We start from the raw sequence: 26729 nt of genomic DNA, 5'->3' as shown, positions 1-26729 counted from the left end.
CCGTTCGGGCGCCGTTTACACGAGGAAGCGGAGTCGATCCGCCTCTTTCAGAAACCCAGACGTCATAGGATATTTTAAATTCCACACACACACACACACACACACACACACGCAGAGGCTTCGGGAAAAGAGGTTGGACACCCTTCCCAACTCCTGAGCCGGCCCACATTCCGAAGTGCACGTGATGCCTGCTTGCTCCTGCTTGCCTCCAGCAACAAAGGGCAGTCACTCCGGAGTATAAAAGGAGCTCAGCGGGGGAAGCGGGGGCGTGGCTGCGTCATTGGAGAAAGCGATTTTGTTTTTTTTGCCTTCGGTCGGGTAAGTTAAAGAGCGGCGTCTTTCTCTCTTTTTTTTCCCTCTCCTCCCTTTCTCTCTCTCTTTGACTCTCTCTTCCTCTTTCTCCTTCTTCCTCTCTTCGTTTTTTCCCTTCTCTTTCCCATTCTCCCTCCTCTTCTCCTCCTTTCTTCCCTTTCTCCTTCTTCCTCTTTTTCTCTTTCTCTCTTTCTCTCTTCCCCTCTCCATTCTCCCTCTCTCTCTCTCTCTCTTACTCTTTCTCCCCAACTTTCACTCTTCTCCCCAACTTTCTCTTCTCCCCGACTTTCTTCTGCCCTCCAACTCTCTCTTCTCCCCAACTTTCTCTTCTCCGCAACTTTCTTCTGCCCTCCAACTCTTCTCCCCGACTTTCTCTTCTCCCCAGCTTTCTTCTGCCCTCCAACTTTCTCTTCTCCCCAACTTTCTCTTCTCCCCAACTTTCTCTCTCTTCTCCCCAACTTTCTCTTCTCCCCGACTTTCTTCTGCCCTCCAACTCTCTCTTCTCCCCAACTTTCACTTCTCCCCAACTTTCTTCTACCCTCCAACTCTCTCTTCTCCCCAACTTTCTCTTCTTCCCAGCTTTCTCTCTCTTCTCCCCACTTTCTCTGCCCCCCCATCTCTCTCTCTCTCTCTCTCTCTCTTTCTCTCTCTCTTTCTCTTTCTCTTTCTCTCCAGCACGCGTGATTGCAGCGTGCGAGTCCGTTCGTGGTCTGTTTGTGGGTTAAATCAGTTAATCCTCAACCTGGTTCTAAAACTGCGCAGGGTTTTTTTAAACCGCCTCAGCCCGTTCCCCGGCCGGTGCCTGCAAAGACCTCTTCAAATAGAGGGTCTTAAAAACAGGAAAAAAACACCGCTTTTAATAAATTTGGTGCTTTTAACTTGGCTCCGCTTTGCAAGCAGCTGCGCGAACGGACTGATGATACGTGTCGTGGAGTCCGTGTCAAGGCTCCTAGCGACCACCCGGCGCTGCTATTGGAGGAGGCGGCGGCGTTTAAAAGCGGACGGTGTCAATAAAGCCGCCTTCGCAAGAGCAGTCTATCTGAGAGTGTAGCTCGTTCGCGCTGCTTCAGTGTAGCGCCGGATCCTGAAATCTGTACATCTTAAAAATAGTTCGGGTTGCCAAACTGGCTGGTTTCTTCATTCGCGTGGGAAGCGTCACAATTAAAATCGGGCACGCTCTCCTATACCACATCAATTTAAAATATAAAATAGAAGATTAAAAATAGGTAGAAATTCAACAGATCTTTCCCCAGAAATGAGCAATGTTCGTCTTGTGCCGAACCGGTTTAATGAACCCAGTAGGAGCCGTAACTGGTTTAATTTTGTCTTGTTTTATTTTTTAAAAAAGATGGTTTCTGTTTTTAAGTTGAAAAGTTTGCCTGCCTTTTATTTTTCTTAAGTTCAGATCTCCCCATCTCACTATCAAGCGATCACAGTACAGGCAGTCCTTAACTTACAACAATTCATTTAGTGACGTCCAACGGCACTAAAAAAATAATCATTTTTTTCCCCCACAATCGTTATGGCAACCCCATGATCGCGTGATCAAAACTCAGAATTTGGCAACTGACTCATATTTACAACGGTCGCAGTGTCCCGTGATCTCCTTTCGCGACCTGACAAGCAGAAGTCAACGGGGGAAGCCAAGCTGCAGTAATTCACTTCACAACTCTGGCAAGAAAAGTTGTAAAATGAGGCAAAACTCAATAATTGTCCTGCTTAGCAACAGAAATTTTGGGGCACCAAGAGCGGTCGTAAATCAAGGACTGCCTATATAAAACATTAAATGAGGATTATAAGGCCGCCAAAAATATTAACGGCTTAATTTCTTTTCCAAAAACTAATTTTCCCCACGAGTCTCTACTCCTGAAATTCAAGGCATGGTCAGTTTGGAGATGATGATAATAAAGTTGGAAGGGGCCTTGGAGGTCATCTAGTCCAACCCACTGCTCAGGCAGGAAACCCTATACCAGGGGTCGGCAACCTTGGCTCTTTTATGACTCGCGGACTTCAACTCCCAGAATTCCCGAGCCAGCATAGCTGGCTCGGGAATTCTGGGAGTTGAAGTCCGCGAGTCATAAAAGAGCCAAGGTTGCCGACCCCTGCCCTATACCATTTCAGACAAAAGGCTGTCCAATCTCTTCTTAAAAACTTCCAGTGTTGGAGCATTCACCGCTTCTGGAGGCGGTGATGTTGCCTTAAAGTTACAGCCTTTTCAATAAATCACATTTAGTTTTTCTTCTCGGGCCCCATCTCCTCTTTTGAATGCAACCCATAGCCTGAAGCCAAACTGGGTAGCCCTGCATTAATTTTTTTTTTTTTGGGGGGGGGGAAAGGGAAGGCAGTTGAATTTTGTGGTTTGGAATTGAAAGGTAAAATCTTATTTTTTACAAAAAGGACGCAGTTTATTTTCTTACTTGAATAGAATAACTGAATAACGGAGTTGGAAGGGACCTTGGAGGTCATCTAGTCCAACCCCCTGCTCAGGCAGGAAACCCTGTGCCATTTCAGACAAATGGCTGTCCAGTCTCTTCTTCAAAACCTCCAGTGATGGCAGAACCCACAGCTTCTGGTGGCAAGCTGTTCCACTGGTTATTTGTTCTAACTCTTGGCAAATTTCTCCTTAGTTCCAGGTTGCTTCTCTCTACTTGATTCGTGTCCATCCTTTGCTTCTTGTCTGTCCTTCAAGTGCTTTGGAGAATAGCTTAACTCCCCTTCTTCTTTGTGGGACCCACCCCTCAAATATTGGAAGACTGCTATCATGTCACCCCTAGTCCTTCTCTTCAATAAACTGTACACATAGCCAATTCCAATAGACCAGCAACAGTTTATGCAAGTCTCCTATTAGGCTGTCTCTGTTGCAAACGTGGGAGAGAGAAAAATTATGCATTACTTAAATAGCAAATTCCAGTAGGATCAGGCACACCCAATGAAACATGCTGACTTGCGCCACATGTCCATGTTGACATCCTTAAATTGTGTTGACAGTGTTGCTTGGATGAGGCCTTTAGCAATCATGGGCGAAACTCATTCACATGTAAAAATAATCCCAAAACTCAGATGGGCAAGGAAGAGCTGTGAGAATTCGGCACCCGGTTTTTCTACCTTGGCATGTATAAGAAGGGTGGACTTCGATTCCCAGAATTCCCCAGCCAGAATGGTAGAAGAAAGGCAATCTGTAGCCTGGTGGACTGCTTGGCCTCATCTCCTTAGCTATGATGGCTAACAAACAAGTCAGAGTCCACCAAGCCACTTTTTTTGTCTTTCTCTTGCACCCTGACTGGGGGAATTCTGGGAGTTGAAGTCCGGTAATCAAGTTGATTTATATGCCAGTTTTGGCCCAGCATTTACAATGCACATAATACAGTGTAAAATTTTGGGTTAGTTTCCTTAGCTACGAGGGCTAACAACTCAAGAGTCCACCAAGCCACAGTTCGCCTTTCTTTAACCCGGCTGGGGGATTCTGGGACTTGAAGTCCTGCAATTTCCATGAATTATATGCCAGTTTTGGTCCAGGATTTACAATACGTATCATATCCTGCTAAAATCTTAATCTTCTTAACTATGACAACTAAGATATTACAAGATATTATGATGTGTATTGTAAATTCTGGGCCACACAATGGCATCTAAATCATCTAAAGTGTGTGACTACAATTCCCAGAGTTCCCTAGCCCAGGGGTAGGCAACTTTGGCTCTTTTATGACTCGTGGACTTCCACTCCCAGAATTCCTGAGCCAGCTTGGCTCAGCTTGGAAACCTCTCCCTTTTCCCTCAGCATGGCTGGCTCAGGAATTCTGGGAGTTGAAGTCCACGAGTCATAAAAGAGCCAAGGTTGCCTATCCCTGCCCTAGCCACTGTGCATGCTGGCTGGAGAATTCTGGGAGTTGAAGTCCATCTTTCCTAAATGTGCCAACTTTTACCACAGGGTAAGGTTGCAGTGCCAGCAAGGAACATAGGTACTTAAAATTTTTGACTCGTTCTTGAATGATTATACAAGGGAAACCATGTTAAGCTGTTAGCACTGTTTCCCACCGATGGATTTTATTGCTATAAAGTTTTATAAACCGTAGCTTGTGCTTTTTAATAAATCTGTGAATCAGAAACGATGCTATCAAAATTCTGGCAGCATTTGGGGGTTTCTCGGTGACATCACATTGCTAGCCCCCATAAACCTGCCCACTCTTTCAATGTTAACACCCCTTTCTATTTAATCTACCGGTACAGGTAGTCCTTGACTTATAATGATTTGTTTAGGGACTGTTCAAAGTTACAACGGCACTGAAAAAAATGACTTACGACCATTTTTCACACTTATGACCGTTGCAGCATTTCCCCCCCCTCCCGGTCACGTGATTTACATTCGGATGCTTGACAGCTGACTCATATTTATGACAATCGCAGTGTCCCAGGATCCTGTGATCCCCTTTTGCGACCTTCAGACAAGCAAAGTCAATGGGGGAAGCCAGATTCACTTAACAACCGTGTCACTAATTTAACAACTGCAGTGATTCACTTTGCAACTGTGGCAAGGAAAGCTGTAAAGTGGGGCCTGTTTGTTTTTAAAAAATCCTTTTCAAGCCATCTTGTCTGTTAAGGCCACGGCAATGGTGCTGCGCAATTGACAGAAAAGTTAAATCAAGAAATGGGCAATTCTTTTTTTTTAAATAAAAATAAAAATTCAGAAGTATGTGGCCAGGGTGTAACTTAGAGGCTGTTTCAACTCATCTCAGAAGATGGGTGTGCAAAAAGATGTTGGGCAATTTTGTTTAGCTTAAGTGGAGCTTTGCTCCAGATTACTCCATAATTATCTCGTCCTTGGGGCTCTTTCAGGCCAGACGATTAGATAAAAGTAAAAAAATCTTTTCGAAAGTGAGGGACGAGTGTCCAAAAATGCTCTGGCCTCAGCATTTAGTTCCAGTTTTGAGATTTAAGTCGATGACAGCTGGGCCGGTCACTTTTGGTCATCTTTATTTCTGTATTTTTATTCCCCATAAATTTAACTTGCCGCTTTTGTTTAGAGGAGGGTGGAGCAAAGACAAAAAAAACCCTCACTTTTGGAGGATTTTTTACTTCTGGGTTTTTTCTTTTTTTCAGGAAATCAGGTAGAAGAGAGAGAATCAATATTCTTACCCAGTTCAATCATGCTACTTACAATCACGCTTAGTGCTTTTTGGCTTTCGACTGCATGTAGCTTGGGCTAGACTTACGAATGATGCTAGCCTTTCTTCTGTTGGTTTTTGGAGACCTTTCCCCAGATGTCTGGATTGACCACTGTCTCCCCACAATTGTCGGGGCTTCCCTCCTCCTCACCACCTGTCCGGGGTGGCTTTGGGCCCATTTAGGGTCCCCAAACAGAGAGAAATCAGCTGTAGGGCGCGGAGCCTCACGATCCCTCTGCTGTCGCGCTAACTGCACAGAACCGGAAGCCTCCACTTTTGGTCATCTTCACCCCACCTCACAGGGTGGTTGTTATGGGGAAAATAGGAGAATTAAGTACAGGCAGTCCTCACGACCACAGTTCAACCTAAACTTTCCATTGCTAAGCGAGACGGTGGTTAAGTGAGTTTTGCCCCATTTTGTGACCTTTCTGGCCGCCATTGTTAATTGAGTCACTGCGGGCTGTTTAGTTAATCACGCGGTTGTTAAGCGAATCCGTTTTCCCCATCGACTTTGCTTGTCAGAAGGTCAGAAAAAGGGATCACCTGACCCGGGGACACTGCAACTGTTATAATAAATATAAGCTGGTTGCCAGGAGCCCAAATTTTGATCAGCTGACCAAGAGGGATGCTGCGATGCAAAACATGGACGTAAGTCTTTTTTTTCCAGTGCTGTTGTAACTTCGGTCAGTAAACAAAACTGTTGTAAGTTGAGGACTACCCCCAAGTGTGAAGCTTTACAGAAGGAACGCAAAAAACAAAAACTTGTCACTTACCCACTGCCTTGGAACACACACACACACACACACACACACACACACACACACAGGACTAACCCTACTCTTGTCCTCCTGTGGGAAGTCAGCCCTCCCCAGAGAAGGAAATATTAAAAGGGCAGAAAAATATATTTCCTAAAAGGATCTTAAAAGAGGCAGAAAAGCATGCCCAGTTTTTCTTAATAGCCCCAATTAGTGCAGGTTCGAGTCCCACCAGGCTCAAGGTTGACTCAGCCTTCCGTCCTTCCGAGGTAGGTAAAATGAGGACCCAGATTGTTGGGGGCAATTAAGCTGACTTTGTAATAATGCCGCTTGGGGTGTGTGTGAAAGCCCTAACAAGCAGGCATATACATAGAATGAAGGCTACTGCTAAGCTTGTAAGCCGCCCTGAGTCTTCGGAGAAGGGCGGGATATAAATGGAATTTATTTATTTATTTAATCCCATTTATATCCCGCCCTTCTCCGAAGACTCAGGGCGACTTACAATCTAAAGCGCAAATCAATGTGCTTAGCAATAGCCTTCATTCTATGTATATGCCTGCTTAATTAGGGCTTTCGGGGGGGCCCCAGCAATTAAAATAAAAAAAATAAAATAAAGTCTCCCTCCCCCAAGCAGAAGCCAGCTCTGGACAAATGCAGATGTAAACCATCAGGAAGGTTGAAGCTAGGAGATTAAGAAGACAACGACACCTAAAATCTGCATACCTCTCCCAAACTCTTTAAGAGTCATCAGCCACAGCCCCAGGAAAGCAGGACATGACCTTTGGGACATAATCGGATTAACCCACCACCATCAGAATACCAGAAAGGCACACTCAGACTCGGGTCAAAGTTCAGGCCACAGGAACAACTCCAAACAAAAGGCTCCAGAGGGTATAAAACCCCACTCCCTACATGTGCTCAGCCCTTTTTTTTCTGCCAGAGCCCTCTTCCTGTCTGGCTCTCCTCTGCAATAAACTGCAACCTTCTTCCCAAAGCAGTCGCCATGTTTATTCCCGGCTTGGACTGAACCACGACGAAGACTTTTCTTCCAACACTCCTGCAGACATTCACCCGGAAGTCTGACTCAAGTTCGGCACCCTGTATTTCTCTTTCCCCCAAGCCGGGTGAAATGTTGCAATCTGGAACAAATGGCGAAGGGTGGTGGGTGGGGCGGGGGGGGGGGGGGGAAGCGGTCTTCCGTTGGCTCATCTCATTCTTGAGGATTTCTTGCAAAACTGCTTTCTGGGTGAAAAAGTCGCCATCCTTTGGCCCAGAGAGGAGTGATGCAACAGAGCGGCTGGGAACAGCTGACGGGCGAAGAGGGATCGGGCCTTTGGGGCCAAAGATTGTAGGGGTCTTTTGGGTTGGGGGGGCAGAGATAAGAGACAGTCTCTTCTGTCCCACCAGACTGGGGCGGATTTTGTTAAGTTTCTGCAGGGTTTGGCCTGCAGAAGCAAATAAGCCAAGCTGGATTTTGAGGTGCTCCGTGAAAAGTCAAAAGGATTTGGAACGTTGGGGGTCCCTGGTGCTCCCTGAGCTGGGTGGTTTTTCTGCAGATGTTTCATGACCCAACTAGGTAACATCTTCAGTGCTAGAAGGGGATGGGGTTTGTGGAGTAGGGGGAAGAGGAGGAGAAGAAGAAGAAAGAGAAAAACTGTGGGGTCCTTGGTGCTCTCTGAGCTGGGTGGTTTTCTTGCAGACGTTTCATGACCCAACTAGATAACATCTTCAGTGCCAGAAGGGGATGGGGTTTGTTGTTAGTTATATACAGTTCCGTAGTAGCTGCTTCTGCCAGTTTTAGTGGAATGTGGTTTTTTTTTTCTCTTGGTAATTCATCGATTAGGATATTGCATTCTTCCTTATTGTCTTAATCTTTGCCCCTTCCTGAATATTTTTAAGTTTCTCAGTTTACGACGGTGGTCTCACATCCAAGGGATAACCAAGGTAGACTCTGCCTAGCGTTGGGGGATCATCTCGACTCAGTCGGGCTGTGTTGCCGATTGCTGAAGCTTTGGGTCTAAAGTAGGGTGCCAAAGTCCAGGGTAAATAAGGAGTGCCGGGTTACACTCCCAGCTCCCCTCACCTTGGGACTTGTGAATGGGTTGCGCAGATAATTTCAAAGGTTTTGACCCTTGTTCTCGGAGCAACTTTCCCAAGATAAAGCCGGAGCGTAATCCGAATTATCTTTCTTTCTTGATAGCCGCATCTTAACTCACCATGGCGTCTTCCCAGAGTCCTGATGAAGCCCCATCGACCACCAGCCCAGCGGTGGAAGAAACCGAACAGAAAGTAAGTGAGGTTTGGAGAGATGGGGAATAAGTAGAAATAGAATAAACAGCATTGGAAGGGACCTTAGAGGTCTTCTAGGCCAACCCCTTGCAAAACCTTACACCATTTCAGACAAATGGTTGTCCAATCTCGCCTTAAAAGTGTTGGAGAATTGACAATTTCTGGAGGTGAGTTCCTGGGTTAATTGTTTCAACTCTCAGGAAATTTCTTCTTAGTTCTAGGTTTATAGGGATTATAGATCCCTTCATTTAAGAGGGGGCTGGTCGTGGGTTTCTAGATTCAAGGGGGTGGGTGTTTGGTGAGACGTTGCCTCTTCAGGTTGATCCCAAATCAGTCCACCGACTGGAGTTGATCCCAAAAATGATCCGAGTGGAATTGACATACAAGCTGAAGCGCTTCTCCATCGAAAAGTCATATTTATGAATGTTACTCGGTTTGGTGGGACATGGCGACTGTCATAAATATGAGTCAGTTTATATATATATATATATATATATATATATATATATATATATATATATATATATATATATATATATATATATATATATATATATATATATATATTCGACCCACCAAACTGCCGACCTTCCGATCAACAAGCTCAGCGTCCTAACCCACTGAGCTAAACATTGAAAGGGACGCGGTGGCTCAGTGGGTTAGGACGCTGAGCTTGTCGATCGAAAGGTCGGCAGTTTGGCGGGTCGAATCCCGAGTGCCGCGTAACAGAGTGAGTGCCTGTTACTCGTCCCAGCTTCTGCCCACCTTGCAGTTCAAAAGCACGTAAAAATACAAGTAGAAAAATAGGAACCACTACGGTGGGAAGGTAACAGCGTTCCGTGCGCCTTTGGCGTCTAGTCATGCCGGCCACATGACCACGGAGACGTCCTCGGACAAGCGCTGGCTCTTCGGCTTTGAAACAGAGATGAGCACCGGCCCCTAGAGTCGGAAACAACTAGCACGCGTGTGTGGGGGAACCTTTACCTTTATACATGTATTTAACTAGCAATAATAGATATAGTTTATCATAAACAGTATGTTAATGCTAATATGTATTCAAAATTACATATCACGTTCCTTTCTCTCTGACTCATTTTTCTATCCAATGATAGAAATTATCCCATGTTCTAAAGTACCCTGAGTCTTCTTTCTCCTTAATCTTTAAAGTCAACCTATCCACTTCTGCACAATCTACAATTTTCTTAATTAGTACTTCTTCAGCTGGCAAGTTTTCATTTTTCCAATGTTGGGCAAATACAATTCTTGCTGCCTTTAATGTGTGTAGTATTCGATATCTGCAGTCTTTCTCATAATTAGCTCCTATTATTCCTAACAACAATAATGCTGGTTTGAAGTCTGTTTGTTTTTTTCCGTCATTTTCTCCAGCCATAAATGTATTTTAACCCCAAATCTTTTTGCTTTGGGGCACGTCCACCACTTTGTCACTTTTCCCAGTGCCGTTGTAACTTTGAACGGTCGCTAAATGAACGGTTGCAAATTGAGGACTAGCTACAATGCCCCGGCAGTCAGCTGCTGATCACGTCTGCTGAGGTCTCCCATTTGTGTGCCAAGCAAGTTTGAAGCTGAGCCAAGTTTGTATAGAGTTTTGTCTGGAGCTGAGGTGGCAAACTCTAAATCTATTTTGGGAGCGAGCGACGGCTGTCGCATTATCACTTTGGCAACGACGGTTGCACAACCCAAGGGAAATGAATTCTCTGGAAGACTAGCCATTCTCTTGGTGCTTTGCCAAGTAGGAGATGCCAGGGTGTCATTTCTGAGTTTAATAGGCAGGATTCCAGGGGTGGCACTTTGGGACACACAGTCCACTGGTGCCAGCTCTAATCTCTCATTGCAGGGACTCTCCTGCAGGTGATAGCAAACACACACACACACACACACACACAATTTATCTCAAAGATGCTTTTTCAGGAGACAACTGGACTTCCTTGTTTTTCCTTTGAAGACGCTTCACTTCTCATCCAAAGAAGCTTCTTCAGCTCTGACTGGATGGTGGGGGAACGGCAGGATTTATACTCCTTGCAGACAGCTGGTCATTTGCATTCTTTTAGAGGGTCGTCGAGACCACTTGGAGGTTTATCTGTGACCTCAGGGTCACCTGAGTGGTGCGGCCCTCTCTCAACAGAGGGGGAAGGATACAATATCATCTATCTCCAATCTACAACACGGTCCTTTCAGCAGTTCCAAGAAGGCTCCACACCCATTTGCCCCACTCAGGTGACCCTGAGGACACAGACAAACATCCAAGTGGCCTCAACAACTCTCTAAAAGAATGCAAATTAGAATAGAATAGAATAGAATAGAATAGAATAGAATAGAATAGAATAGAATAGAATAGAATAAGGAATGGAAAAAATAGCATAGAATAGAATAGAATAGAATAGAATAGAATAGAATAGAATAGAATAGAATAGAATAGAATAGAATAGAATAGAATAGAATAGAATAAGGAATGGGGAAAAAAGAATAGAATAGAATTTAGAATATGGAATGGAATGGAATGGAATGAATAGAATAGAATAGAGAATGGAATGAATAGAATTAGAATTAGAATAGAATTAGAAATAGAATAGAATAGAATAGGATAGAATAAGGAATGGGGAAAAAAGAATAGAATAGAATTTAGAATATGGAATGGAATGGAATGGAATAGAATAGAATAGAATAGAATAGAATAGAATAGAATAGAATAGAATAGAATAGAATAGAATAGAATAGAATAGAATAGAATAGAATAGAGAATGGAATGAATAGAATTAGAATTAGAATAGAATTAGAAATAGAATAGAATAGAATAGAATAGAATAGAATAGAATAGAATAGAATAGAATAATAGAATAGAATAGAATAGAGGAATGGAAAAAAATAGAATAGAATTTAGAATATGGAATGGAATAGAATGGAATGAATAGAATAGAATAGAATAGAATAGAATAGAATAGAATAGAGAATAATAGAATAGAATATAGAATGGAATGAATAGAATAGAATTAGAATAGAATAGAATTAGAATAAGAATAAGAATAGAATAGAATAGAATAGAATAAGAAATGTAAGAACAGAACAGAACAGCAGCAATAACACTTATATACCGCTTCACAGTGCCTTACAGCCTTCTCTAAGTGGTCTACAGAGTCTTGTCTGTTTCTTCCCTTTGCCAGAATGTAGCTGATCGGGTGGCCAGCCTGCCCCTGGTCAGCTCCGCCTACGACATGGTCTCGGCAGCGTACGCCTCTACGAAAGAGAGTCACCCCTACATGAAGTCGGTTTGTGACATGGCAGAGAAGGGAGTGAAGACCATTGCCTCGGCGGCGGTCACCGGCGCCCAGCCCATCCTCAACAAACTGGAGCCACAGAGTGAGTAAATAACCCAAACCCTGCTCAGTGAAACGGTGGTCCCTATCTGCGCTCTTGTGCTTTTTCCAAAAGGCAAAGTGGACTTCGTTTTTCCTTGACGGCGTTTCGCTTCTCCTCTGAGAAGCTTTTTCCATTCTGGCCGAACGGTAGAGGACGGAAAGGATTTATAGTCCTTGCAGACTGCTGGTCATTTGCATCCTTTTTAGAGTGTCTGTTGAGGCCACTTGGAGGTTTATCTGTGCCCTCGGGGTCACCCAAGCGGTGCAAATGGGTGTGGAGCCTTCCCTGGAACTGCTGAAAGGACCGTGTTGTAGACTGGAGATGGATGATGTCAGATCCCCTCCCCCTCTGTCGAGGGAGGGCTGTTCAATTTTGACCTAGATGGCTTCTTTATTTTATTTTATTTATTTAATTAGTTTTATATACCGCCCTATTCCCGAAGGACTCAGGGTGGTTTACAGGGCAAAGTTAAAAGACAATATAAAAGTGAAAAATACAATTAAACTAAAATTAAATAACAATTAATAGCCCCCAAAGTTAAAAAATTTAAAAAGTTAAAACCCCTCAGTCCAGGCCAGATAAATTAAATAACCAGGTTTTTAGGTCCCGGCGAAACGAATGAAGGTCGGGGGCGGTCCGGAGTTCCACAGGCAGATCGTTCCATAGGGCAGGTGCGCCCACAGAGAACGCCCTCCCTCTGGGGATCACCCGCCGGCACTCCCTGACCGGCGGCACCCTAAGGAGGCCCTCCCTATGGGAGCGCACAGGACGATGGGAAGTTGATGCCGGCAGCAGGTGTTCCCTAAGATAATCCGGGCCCATGCCATGTAGGGCTTTATAGGTCATCACCAGCACCTTGAATCTCACCCGGAGGGCAACTGGAAGCCAATGCAGCTCGCGGAGAAGAGGTGTTACACGGGAGTATCGGGACACTCCCATCACAACTCACGCGGCTGCATTCTGCACCAGCTGAAGCCTCCGAGTGATAATCAAGGGCAGCCCCATGTAGAGAGCATTGCAGTAGTCTAACTGGGAGGTCATGAGCGCATGAGTGACTGTGCATAGGGCATCTCGGTCCAGATAGGGCCGCAACTGGCGCAACAGGCGGACCTGGGCAAAAGCCCCCCTGGTCACGGCTCCTATATGATCTTCCAAACTGAGCCGTGAGTCCAGGAGGATGCCCAAGTTGCGAGCCCAGCAGTCCTCTCTGTCCAAAATGTGGACTCAGCTGTCCTCAAAAGAGCAGCCTTTGTCTTTCAAATGCAGATCAACAGCTGACTCTTGTCCTAATGGGTTTGCTGTCCTACATTGTGCCCTGCGTTTGTGAAGTGGTTGTTTTGTTTCCCTGATGTACAGATCTGCACGTGGCTCACTGAACAATAGTGCATATATCACATTGCTCAGTTTGTGTCTGGGTGTTTTATCCTTGGGAGGGGGTGGACAAGCTTCTTCCTTAGTGCTGGCGACATGGTTCCGACAGATGAAACTCTTCAAAGAACTTCGAGGCCTTGTTTACCTTAAAGAATCTTTATTTGAGTAGCATGGCATCGGCACTTACACGGTCGAAGCCGAAACCTGAGTTCCCCTCCCCTGAGCACATAGTATCAAAGCAGAATTCCCTCCTCCAGTTAACAGTCATAAATCACATTCTCCAATTAGCTTGAAACACAGGCTTCCCCTGCCGCCAATTCTTATCATCTCTTATTTCAATAACCTTGGTTCTCACACTAGGTTCAGCACTGTTATGTCTAGCTAAACTCTCATGCCCATCCCTCCCCGCAGCATCATCTAACTCTAACTCTAAGAGTAAAACATAAGAAGAAAATGATTGCATCTTCATCTGTTGTCAAAGCAAAAACATCCGTTGACATCTGGTTTGAAAGAGGGGTCAAAGAGGCCATCTGGGTCAAAATTGAACAGCCCTCTCTCAACAGAGTGGGAGGGTATCTGACATCATCAATCTCCAGTATATAACACACTCCCTTCAGCAGTTCAAAGAACGCTCCACACCCATTTGCCCCACTCGGGTGACCCCGCGGGCACATATAAACCTCCAAGTGGCCTCAACAACTCTCAGAGAGAGCACTGACGACCAGATGACTGCAAAGTATATAAACCCTTCCCCACCATTCAGTCAGAACTGAAGAAGCTTCTTGGATGAGAAGTGAAAAGGTCTTCAACGAAAAACAAAGTCCGGTTGCCTTTTGGCAAAAAAGCACATTTGGGAAAACCATGACCTGGGTGACTGAGCATCTCCATAAACTTTCTGCTTTCTTATTTATTTATTTTTTACAAAAATATTTCATTCATTAAATGTATTTACCACCCATCTCATTCAAGGTGACTTTGAGTGGCTTTACCACAAGAGAAAAGGCAGAAACATTTAACTACTACTACTACTATTATTATTATTATTATTATTATTATTATTATTATTATTATTATTATTATTATTATTATTATTATTATTATTATTGTTATTATTATTATTATTGATGATGATAATTATTATTATTATTTGGAAGGAACCTTGGAGGTCATCTAGTCCAACCCCCTGCTCAGGCGCGAAACCCAATATCATTTCAGACAAATGTCTGTCGTCTCTTCTTAAAAACTTCCAGTGTTGGAGCATTCACCGCTTCTGGAGGCAGGTTGTTCCACTGGTTAATTGTTAATCCTCTTCATTAAACTAGATATCTCAGAGTCCTAGTGGACAATCACTTCAATAGGAGCCAGCCGTGTGCTGCAGCTGCCAAAAAAGCCAACACAGTGCTAGGCTGCATTAACAGAGGGATAGAATCAAGATCACGTGAAGTACTAATACCACTTTACAATGCTTTGGTAAGGCCACACGTGGAATACTGCATCCAGTTTTATTTTATTTTATTTTATTTTATTTTTATTTTAATCCCATTTATATCCCGCCCTTCTCCGAAGACTCAGGGCGGCTTACAATTTAAGCACAAACCAATGTGCTTAGCAATAGCCTTCATTCTATGTATATGCCTGCTTTATTAGGGCTTTTGCCCCCCCCCCCAGCGGCATTATTACAAAGTCAGCTTAATTGCCCCCAACAATCTGGGTCCTCGTTTTACCTACCTCGGAAGGATGGAAGGCTGAGTCAACCTTGAGCCTGGTGGGATGCGAACCTGCACTAATTGCAGGCAGCTGGTGTTACTTAAGGAGGCCTTAGCCCACTGCTCCACCAAGGCTCCTTTTACATCACCACGATGTAAAAAAGATGTCGAGACTCTAGAAAGAGTGCCGAGAAGAGCAACAAAGATGATCGGGGGACTGGAGGCTAAAACATATAGGGAACGGTTGCTGGAACTGGGTATGTCTAGTTTAATGAAGAGAAGGACCAGGGGTGACATGATAACTGTGTTCCAGTATCTCAGGGGCTGCCCCAAAGAAGAGGGAGTCAAGCTCTTCTCCAAAGCACCCGAAGGCAGGACAACAAACAATGGATGGAAACAGATCAAGGACAGAAGCAATCTAGAACTAAGGAGAAACTTCCTGACAGTGAGAACAATTAACCAGTGGAATTCCTTGCCTCCAGAAGTGGTGAATGCTCCAACACTGGAAGCTTTTAAGAAGAGATTGGATAAGCATTTATCTGCAATGGTATAGGTTTTCCTGCCTGAGCAGTGGGGTGGACTAGATGACCTCCAAGGTCCCTTCTGACATCATCATCATTATTTATTACTGCTACTATTAAAACATTTGGTGACCTTCTGAAGATATTTATTAGTTATAAATTTAGATTTAGGGGCACAAGTTACAGGAGCTGAAATTACAATTGGCACAAGTTACGACACTGAAAAAAAAAGTGACTTATGAGCGTTTTTCACACTTACAACCGGTGTAGCATTTCACCCCATGGGTCACGTGATCAAAATTTGGGTGCTTAGCAACTGGCTCGTATTTATGACTCTTGCGGCATCCTGGGATGTCGCGATCATCATTTGTAACCTTTTCCAGCAGGCGTCTGACAAGGAAAGCCAATGGGAAGAAGGCAGATCTGCTTAACAACCGCAAAATGGTTGCTAAGTGAGTTTTGCCCCATTTTGTGACCTTTTTTGCCTGTTTGGTGAATCACTGCAGTCATTGAGTGAATCACGTTGCTAAGTGAATCTGTGTTCCCCCATTTACGCCGGGGTTCTGTGGCCCATCGTCTGCGTATCCTGACCCATGTAGAAAGGAAAGGTACTCGAATGCATGGTGCTTGGCCACCATCTTGACTTTTTTGACCTTTTCTTCTCCAGTTTCCACAGCGAATGTATACGCTTTGAAAGGTTTGGACAAGCTGGAAGAGAAATTGCCAATTCTTCAACAGCCAACTGATAAGGTAATCAAAATCTTCCTTCCTTCCTTCCTTCCTTCCTTCCTTCCTTCCTTCCTTCCTTCCTTCCTTCCTTCCTTCCTTCCTTCCTTCCTTCCTATCTTCATCTCCCTTTCCACCTCCTTCCCTTCTAATTTCTCCTTCCTCCCTCCCTCCCTCCCTTCTCATTTCCATCAAATGAGAGCCCAAATCTTTTTTTCATCCCATCTCCCTGATTTTCTGCTTCCTGGGTGCGTGCAATTCTCCCAACAAGCTCAGTTCCCTGTGGGGTCCTTGGTGCTCTCTGAGCGTTTCCTTAATGGCCATGGTGTTCATTTAATGACCACTGCAAAAATTGTAAAATCGGCTGTGGTCATGTGTAAAATCGGCTGTGGTCAATGACTGCCTCAACTTACAACCAATAACTCCATTCTCAATTACGGCCGTAAATGGAGAACGATCCACATCGGAGGGTCTTCAAACTTGGCCCTTTTATGACTTCTGGACTTCAACTCCCAGAATCCGTCAGGAAGCCCGCCTGGCTGAGGAATTCTGGGAGTTGAAGTCCACAAGTCATAAAGGGGCCACATTTGAAGACCCCCTGATCTGCATAGCCAACTATTCTCCAAAGCCCCTGAAGGCAGGACAAGAAACAACGGTTGGAAACTAAGTAAGGAGAGAAGCAACCTAGAACTAAGGAGGAATTTCCTGACAGTGAGAACTATTAACCAGTGGAACTGCTTGCCACCAGAAGTCGCGAGTGGTCCAACACTGGAGGTTTTTAAGGAGAGACTGGACAGCCATTTGCCTGAAATGGTATAGGGTTTCCTCCTTGACCAGGGGTGGCTAGACTAGAAGACCTCCCAGGTCCCTTCCAACTCTCTTCTTCTGTTCTCATTTCAGATCATTTCAGACACAAAAGACCTGGTCACCGGAGCTAAGGAGGCGGTGAGCTCCACCGTCAGCGGCATGGTGGACAGAACCAAGGAAGTGGTCCAGGGTGGTGTGGAGATGACCCGCTCAGCTGTTCAGGGTGGTGTGGACATGACCCGCTCGGCTGTTCAGGGTGGTGTGGACATGACCCGCTCGGCTGTCCAAAGTGGTGTGGAGATGACCCGCTCGGCGGTGTCCAGTAGTGTCAACACCGTCATGGAGTCTTCCGTCGGCCAGATGGTATCCAGCAATTTGGAAGCTGCCCTTGGGAAATCTGAAGAGATGGTGGACCACTATCTCCCCATGACGGATGAAGAACTGGGTGAGTTGGCTGTTCAAGGGAAGCTGACATTTTTCAACCTTGGCCACCTTGAGATGGGTGGACTTCAATTCCCAGAAGGCCTCAGGCAGCCATAAACGGGTTCCTTGGTGCTCTCTGAGCTTGACGGTTTTCTTGGAGACGTTTCATGACCCAACTAGATAATGTCATCAGTACTAGAAGAGGGTGGGGATAGCTCTTTATTTATATACTAATGGCGTGCCCTGTCTGCACTGGTGGGGATGGCCTTGGTGGTTCCTTGAATAGGCTGTTGTTTGTTGTTAGCTTGTTTGTCTGAATTGTTAGCGGCGAGCCACTGTATATAGAGAGCTAATCCCACACTCCCATCTAGCACTGATGATGTTACCTGGTTGGACAAGGAGATATCTCCATGAAGACAACCAAGCTTAGAGAGCACCAAAGTTCCCACAACCATTGCCGCCGCCTCCTCCTCCTCCTCCTCCTCCTCCTCCTCCTCCTCCTCCTCCTCCTTCTTCTTCTTCCTCTTCCTCTTCTCCTCCTCCTCCTCCTCCTCCTCTTCCTTCTCCTCCTCCTCCTCCTCCTCCTTCTTCTTCTTCCTCTTCCTCTTCTCCTCCTCCTCCTCCTCCTCCTCCTCTTCCTTCTCCTCCTCCTCCTCCTTCTCCTTTCTTCTTTCTTCTTTCTTCTTCCTCCTCCTCCTCCTCCTCCTCCTTCTTCTTCTTCCTCTTCCTCTTCTCCTCCTCCTCTTCTCCTCCTCCTCTTCCTCCTCTTCCTTCTCCTCTTCCTTCTCCTCCTCCTCCTCCTCCTCCTCCACAAAACCCATTCCCTTCTAGCACTGATGATATTGCTTTCCTTGGTAATGAAAACCACCAAGCTCAGAGAGCACCAGGGACCCACAGTCCTACTCCTACTCCTCTCTCCAAACCCCGCTCCCTTTTGGCACTGATGGTGTTATTTAGTTGGGTCATTAAACGTCTGCAAGAAAACCACCAAGCTCAGAGAGCGCCAAGGACCCCACAGACCTCCTCCTCCTCCTCCTCCTCCTCCTCTCCCCAAACCCCTCTCTTCTAGCACTGGTGTCAGAGCGTGCACAGTCTTATTGCGCTGAGATAGCCCAGGAGTAAACACAGTAAACTGGTTTGTATTAAATGGTGGTTTATCTTACACTTTAATATCATCCATCAGGAACAATATGCATACATGTGCTAATACGGCAGGATCCAACAAACCACAATTACAGCAGGAAACGGAAGAGAGAACACATCAGCAGAGCCTTCCCTTTATACAAAGGCTCTTAAAGAGACACAGACCCTGCTGAGTCATTCCCATCATTACATCTTACAACTTACATTACAAAAGCTGGTTAGCTGTTAAATCAATACCTTGACATCTGAGGGTGTTATTTAGTTGGTTCACAAAACGTCTGCAAGAAAACCACCCAGCTCAGAGAGCACAAGAAGCCCACAGACGATGGCTTGGTGAGCAATCCGTGAAACTTGGCATTTAAAGCCAAGTCCAAAAGGAAGCATAATTCAAATCCAACCCCCAGAGAAGCAGGGATTAACCCTAGACAAACATTCGGGAAGTAAACCCTAGACAAACATTCGGGAAGTAAACAATACCCCCATTCAAGAAACTATGAAGGAGAAAACCACAGTCCCACCAACCCTGGCAGGGCAAGCTACTATACGTAGACAAGAGCAAAACCCACACTCCCTCCTAGCACTGATGATGTTGCCTAGTTGGATCACGAAAGGTCTGCAAGAAAACAACCCAACTCAGAGAGCACCAAGGACCACACAGGTCAACCTTGAGCTGCAAAGATCCCTTGTGTTGACGAGGTATGTTGGGTAAACCCAGTTTTTATCGCTCTTTTTTTTTTCTAGCCAAGCTGGCTACCTCCGTGGAGGGCTTCGAAAGTGGCACAGTGGAACAGCAGAAGGAGCAGAAAAGTTACTTTCTGCGGCTGGGGTCCTTGTCGAGCAAACTTCGTCACCGGGCTTTCCAACACTCCCTGGCCAAGTTGAAACATGCCAAGCAGGGTACCCAAGACACCCTGTCCCAGCTGCACCAGACCATTGAACTGGTAAGGAGAAATGGATAGGGCAGGGGCAGGCAACCTTGGCTCTTTGATGACTCGTGGACTTCAACTCCCAGAATTCCTGAGCCAGCATGGCTCAGCATGGAAACCTTTCCCTTTCCGCTCAGCATGGCTGGCTCAGGAATTCTGGGAGTTGAAGTCCACGAGTCATAAAGCGGCCTAGGCCTAGGCCAAGGGTAGGCAACCTCGGCTCTTTTATGACTCGTGGACTTCAACTCCCAGAATTCCTGAGCCAGCATGGCTCAGCTTGGAAACCTCTTCCTTTCCTCTCAGCGCGGCTGCCTCAGGAATTCTGGGAGTTGAAGTCCACGAGTCATAAAGCGGCCTAGGCCTAGGCCAGGGGTAGGCAACCTCGGCTCTTTTATGACTCATGGACTTCAACTCCCAGAATTCCTGAGCCAGCATGGCTCAGCTTGGAAACCTCTTCCTTTCCTCTCAGCGCGGCTGCCTCAGGAATTCTGGGAGTTGAAGTCCACAAGTCATAAAGCGGCCTAGGCCTAGGCCAGGGGTAGGCAACCTCGGCTCTTTTATGACTCATGGACTTCAACTCCCAGAATTCCTGAGCCAGCTTGTCTCAGTTTCGAAACCTCTCCCCCTCAGTGTGGCTGGCTCAGGAATTCTGGGAGTTGAAGTCCACGAATCATAAAGCGGCCTAGGCCTAGGCCAGGGGTAGGCAACCTCGGCTCTTTTATGACTGGTGGACTTCAACTCCCAGAATTCCTGAGCCAGCATGGCTCAGCTTGGAAACCTCTTCCTTTCCTCTCAGCGCAGCTGCCTCAGGAATTCTGGGAGTTGAAGTCCACGAGTCATAAAGCGGCCTAGGCCAGGGGTAGGCAACCTCGGCTCTTTTATGACTCGTGGACTTCAACTCCCAGAATTCCTGAGCCAGCCTGGTAGATTATCTAGACCCGTACCAATCGGGCTTCAGACCCGGGTACAGCACGGAGACGGCATTGGTCGCACTGGTGAATGATCTCTGGAGGGCTCGGGACAGAGGATACTCCTCTGTTCTAGTCCTATTAGACCTCTCAGCGGCTTTCGATACCATCGACCATGGTATCTTGCTGCGGCGTCTCAGGGGATTGGGAGTGGGAGGCACGGTTTTTCAGTGGTTCTCCTCCTATCTCCTGGGACGCTCGCAGTCAGTGTTGGCAGGGGGGCAGAGGTCAACCGCGAGGCCTCTCGCTTGTGGAGTTCCTCATGGGTCGGTCCTCTCGCCCCTTCTGTTTAACATCTACATGAAACCGCTGGGTGAGATCATTCGTGGTTTTGGAGTTGGGTATCATCAGTACGCTGATGATACCCAACTATTCATTTCGACCCCAAACCACCCCAGTGATGCCCTCGACGTGATGTCCCGGTGCCTGGAGGCGGTCCGGGTCTGGATGGGGAGGAACAGGCTTCGTCTCAACCCTGACAAGACTGAGTGGCTGTGCATACCGGCATCTCGGGACATTCAGGATATCCCACCCCTCATTATGGGGGGTGAGTCATTATCTCCTGTAGATAGGGCTCGCAACTTGGGAGTCCTCCTAGACTCACAACTCTCCTTAGAAGATCATATTGTAGCTGTGACTAGGGGGGCGTTCGCCCAGGTTCGCCTGGTGCGCCAGTTGCGGCCCTATCTAGACCGGGATGCCTTGCGCACGGTCACTCATGCGCTCGTGACCTCTCGTCTTGATTACTGCAACGCTCTCTACATGGGGCTACCCTTGAAGACCACTCGGAGGCTCCAACTGGTACAGAATGCAGCCGCGAGAGTTGTATTGGGAGTTTCCCGATACTCCTGTGTCACACCTTTGCTCCGCGAGCTGCATTGGTTACCAGTTGTCTTCCGGGTGAGGTTCAAGGTGTTGGTAATGACCTACAAAGCCCTTCATGGCATGGGTCCGGAATACCTTGGGGAGCACCTGCAGCCGGCGTCAACTTCCCTCCGCCCAGTACGCTCCCACAGAGAGGGCCTCCTCAGGGTGCCACCGGTCAAAGAATGCCGACTGGTGGCCCCCAGGGGGAGGGCCTTCTCTGTGGGTGCACCGGATTTATGGAACCATCTTCCGGTTGAGCTCCGGATGGCGCCCGATCTCCGCTCCTTCCGGCGCGACCTTAAAACCCATCTCTTTAAACAAGCGGGCCTGGCCTGATGGGACGGGGTGGGATTTTTATTAATAACTTCAATTTTAAATTTGTATTATTTATGGGCATTGTTTAATCATGTTTTAATAATTTTAATTTTAATTTTTGTATCTAACTTTTATGTATTGCCCTGTTCACCGCCCTGAGTCTCCTGAGAGAAGGGCGGTATATAAATTAAATTAATTAATAAATAATAATAAATAAATAATAGATAGGTCCAAGTGCTGGTGCTAATGGAAGTAGTTTGTTGCAGCAGAAAAGCACAGTCTGTGGCCTTTGGGATTTTTTTTGTCCATGAATTCCTTTCTGGGCAGGACAATTAAGGTCAGGGATCCGGTTTCCTGGCACCCAAGGGATCATAACTTTTCTTTCAGTAATGCTCCTCTCTTTTCTTCTGCATGTGGTGGTTAAGCCAATCAGTGCCGTTATTAATTGAATCACACAGTCATTAAGCGAATCCAGCTCCTCTCCTTGACTTTGTTTATCGGAAGCCGGCTGGGAAAGTCAGAAATGGGGGGAAATCACATGTCTCCAGGACACTGCAACCATCGTAAACACACGCTGGTGGCCACGGGCCCAAATTTTGATCACGTGTCTGTGGGGATGCTGCGGTGTTCGTTACCAGGACGGCAAGTCCCTTTTTCCAGAGCCGTTGTAACTCAGGTCACTAAATGAATCATTGTAGGTCAAGGACTACCTACCGTGATGATGAGGAGTGAGACCCAGGTTCTCAAGAAGTTCAGTTTCTCCCTCTGCTTAAGAGGCAACTCTTGGGGGTTCCTGTGTTGTTGTTTTTTTTCCCTCCCCCCCCCATTTCCCGCCCCCTTCCCCGGAGTTGCTGACTCAGCCATTTCCTTGCTCTCTTCCCAGATTGAACACGTCAAACTGGGGGTTGATCAGAAGATCCAAGGCGGCCAGGAGAAGCTCCATCAGATGTGGCTGCAGTGGCAGCAAAAGCAGTCTCCTAAGAAGACCGGAAAAGATGCCCCTGAGCCACAGGTACAGAATAACAGAGTTGGAAGAGACCTCGGTGGTCCTCTAGTCCAGGGGATCCCAACCTGTGGGCCGGCACAGGCACACCCCCTCACTTGCGCTAGCGCAGTAGCCAGGTGCAAAAATGGGCCGCCACCGCAGGGCGCAAAAACGGGACACCGCTGCGCCTCGAGGTGCGAAAATGGGCCGCCGTCGTGCCTCGGGGCATGAAAATGGGACACCAGTGCTGCACCTTGGGGTGCGAAGATGGGATGCCGCCGTGCCTCGGGGCGTGAAAATGGGTCACCGCCGCGCTGCAGGGTGCAAAAACAGGCGCTGTCACATGGGGCACAAAAACAGGCCGCCGCGGCACCGTGGGGTGCGGAAACAAGGCGTTGCGCCACGCAAGAACAGGGCAGGGCTAGTATCGCGCGGGCGCTAGCTGCACTCCATTTGGGGGTGCGTGCTCGTGGCCTCGTGCGTGCAAACATTGCATCCCCCTCCCTTTTCCTCCGGTCCACCAACCGACAAAGGTTGGTGACGTCTTTTATTTATTTTATTTTAATTCCATTTATATCCCGCCCTTCTCCGAAGACTCAGGGCGGCTTACAAGCTTAGCAGTAGTCCAACCCCTGCTCAGGCAGGAAACCTTATCCCATTCTAGGCAAATGGCTGTCCAATCTCCAGACCACGGGTCCCCAATCCCTGGGCCACGGCCCACTACTGGGCTGTGGCCTATTTGCAACCTGGCCGCATAAACGGCAGGGCAGCGTGCACGGGCACGCACAGCTCAACTTGTGCAAGTGGTGGGCCGGCGCACACGTGTGCACTCGCAGCTTGCACACTGCAGCTCACATGGCTGGGGAGGGGGGGCAGGAACCGGTGGTCCACACGAGTGGTGGGCCAGCATATGCGTAACTCAAATAGTTGAGCTGCATGTCAATGTCGGCCTTCCGCTTGCGAGAGTCACTCAAGCTCAGCTGGGCGTTCTCCTCTCCCCCCCCCCCCCAGCCAGGCCGCCAAGCCGCAAAGTTTGAGGACCACTGCGCTAGACCAGAGGTTCCCCAACCTTTTGGGCACCAGGGACCAGTTCGGCAGAGAGAGGTTTTTCCGCAGACCGGAGAGGATGTCGTTTTGTGTGCCGTCTGCATCTCGTGGATGGGGCTTTGTTTGTTTGTGCGGACCGGTTGCTGGCGTGCCACAGCCCGGTACCAGTCCGCAGACCAGGGGTTGGAGACCCCTGCTCTACACAAACCCCCGAAGAAGTGACTAACCTGACTCTCGCTTGGATCCCTCTTGCAGGAGATCGAGTCGCAAGCTCTGGAGGTCTCCCGCGGCCTCACCCAGCAGCTGCAATCGGCTACGACAACGTTGGTCTCCAACCTCCAAGGCCTACCGGCCGGGCTTCAAGAGAAAGTGGGCCTGGTCCGTCAGAACGTGGAGGAGCTCCGAAGTGCCTTCATGAGCGCCAGTTCCTTCCAGGACCTGCCGGGATCCATCTTAGCTCAGAGTCGGGAAAAAGTCGCCAAGGCCCGTCAGCTGACGGATGAGCTGATGGATCACGTGGTGCAAAATGTCCCTCTTACTTGGCTTGTGGGCCCTTTCACCGCCTCGGGGAAATCAGAAGGGGAAGAAATAGAAATGAAATAGGATTTCAAGGATGTGAGCAATTTAGAGTACTGTAAATGTAAGAAGGGTGTTTTTTTTTGTTTTTTTGGAACAAAGAGAAGAATTAAACTGGGCTGCCAATAGTTTAAATAAATATAGAATTCTGGGTGCGAAAGATGTTTCAACCACGTAAAGCCAAGGGTGGTTGGGGTTTTTTTTTTTTTTGGATCCAGTTGCTTTTGTTTTCCTAACACAAGCCAGTGAAATTTAGTAAATCGGCAATTTGGGAGGCTTTTTTTTTCCCCACCAACTCAGCGGAAAGCAAGTTTTTTTTTTTTTTGGACTTTGCAGGATTAGGAGAATCCATTTTCAGTGGATGTGGCCCAAATGAAGAAGTGGTTATGTATATTTTCCAACTTCTTTTCGATGGGAGGGAGATTGTTCTTGCAAAGGGAAATCTCGGAAACACAGAATTATTCCGTTGGGTGCAAAATGCAGGAAAGCAACGGGGAAATTAACCAATTACACTTAAGTAGTGACTTTTTCTTCTGATTTCCCCCTCCTTCTTGTTGATAATTCTCTGGCATAAATGTCTTTCCCCTTTTATTCTGCTGAGGGCACAGAGTCTGTTCTTTCTGCAAATAGTTTCCAGAATTGAGAAAGCTGAAATTGCCAGAAATTTAAGTGGGATGAAGGGATGGAGACAAAGATTAGGAAATTATCTGGGTTGGGGGTTTTTTGTTTTTTTAAATTCCCGCATTCCGGTCATTTTTATTTCAGCCTTTCTCGGTGCCTGTAGACTTTAGGTGGGAGAAGGGAAAATGAGGTTAAATATCTTTGCCAAATTTCTTCTGTATTTGCAAGTGATGTTATCTAGGGCAGCGTAGCATCCCGTGGTTGAAGTTCTTCCCATCGTTTACAACAGTCGGCAACTTTAAGACTTGTGGACTTCAATTCCCAGAATTCCCCAGCCAGGGGGAATCCTGGGAGCTGAAGTCCGCAAGCCTTAAAATAGCCCAGTTTGAAGACCCCTGGTTTACAGGGTGGAATCACATCTTACCTTTGAAGGAGGGGAACCGTTATAGCTGATCAGACTTGTTTCATATTCAACTCCTTGCTTGTAATGACTTTTCAGAGTCTTCCAACTCTGTATGTTGTGTAAACTGATTTGTCCACTAGGCTTCCCGTTGTCGATTTATAACCCGTGCCTTAACTCACAAAAATAAAACTAATACCATATTGCATTAAAAAAATACTAAACATTTTCATGTTTACCAACGGGGATGGGCGGGTGGGGGAGGAGAGATCATCCAACTGTCCCAATTGGTTTGTTACAGGTGATAGGATGAGATGGCTTTTGCTAATTGGGAATGAGAAGCAGGGAACATGAGGACTGGAAGCTTAAGAGATAGCTTATGCACGTAGAAGCAGGCAATCGGGGTGGTGGTGGCGGTGGTTATGCAATGGGAAAGGACAACAGCCAAGGAAAAATCATATCCAGAAGGGGGGGGGGAAAAGCTACAGAAGGGAATAACATTGAAAAAGAAGTAGAAAACGGAAGAATGGAAAAGGGCGTTGATTTATGCATGTCAGTTTTTCTTAGGAGTAGAACAACAACACAGGAAAACTCAATTTCCAATTATAAGAATATAGATTGTGCAGGACCATACCAAAGTCCTGTTTCCATTAATGGGGATTGAATTAAGAGAATAGGATTAGGATTAGGATTAGGATTAGGATTAAGAATAGAATAGAATAGAATAGAATAGAATAGAATAGAATAGAATAGAATAGAATAGAATAGAATAGAATAGAATAGAATAGAATAGAATAGAATAGAATAGAATATTGAGAATAGGAATAGAATAGCATCTTTATTGAGAATAGAATAGAATAGAATAGAATATTGAGAATAGAATAGAATAGAATATTGAGAATAGAATAGAATAGAATAGAATATTGAGAATTTAGAATAGAATAGAATAGAATAGAATCTTTACTGAGAATAAAAATATAGAATAGAAAGAATTAGAATGAATAGAATAGAATAGAATAGAATATTGAGAATAGAATAGAATAGAATAGAATATTGAGAATTTAGAATAGAATAGAATAGAATCTTTACTGAGAATAAAAATATAGAATAGAATTAGAATGAATAGAATAGAATAGAATAGAATAGAATAGAATAGAATAGAATAGAATAGAATAGAATAGAATAGAATAGAATAGAATAGAATAGAATAGAATAGAATAACAATACAAATATAATACAAATAGACAATAGACAACATCACCACCAGATGGATCTGTAGCTGGCTGACAAACTATACTCAACGAGTAGTCATCAACAGCACTACATCCACATAGAGAGAAGATAGCAGTGGGGTACTACATGGTTTCATCTTAGCTCCAGTACTATTCAATATCTTCATAAATTCATCTGAGGGAATTGAAGGGGAACTCATCA

General features: G+C 46.1%; 1 protein-coding gene across 1 annotated transcript; it reads left to right on the top strand.

The window, feature by feature from the left end:
- The first annotated feature begins 208 nt into the window (after positions 1-208).
- LOC310641166 (perilipin-3-like) lies at positions 209-25496 on the top strand. The gene is made up of 8 exons (XM_083363996.1): positions 209-318; positions 8430-8518; positions 11698-11893; positions 16159-16241; positions 17118-17469; positions 19332-19531; positions 22550-22678; positions 23954-25496. Exons 2-8 carry the CDS (start codon positions 8447-8449, stop codon positions 24299-24301), a joined length of 1380 nt encoding a protein of 459 aa, XP_083220122.1. The 5' UTR covers positions 209-318; positions 8430-8446; the 3' UTR covers positions 24302-25496.
- Positions 25497-26729: the final 1233 nt, after the last annotated feature.

This window comes from Vipera ursinii, assembly GCF_947247035.1.
Source record: "Vipera ursinii genome assembly, chromosome: 1".
Lineage (NCBI taxonomy): Eukaryota > Metazoa > Chordata > Lepidosauria > Squamata > Viperidae > Vipera > Vipera ursinii.
The sequence above is the reverse complement of the archived record's forward strand: the minus strand, read 5'-3'. Positions and strand labels throughout refer to the sequence as shown.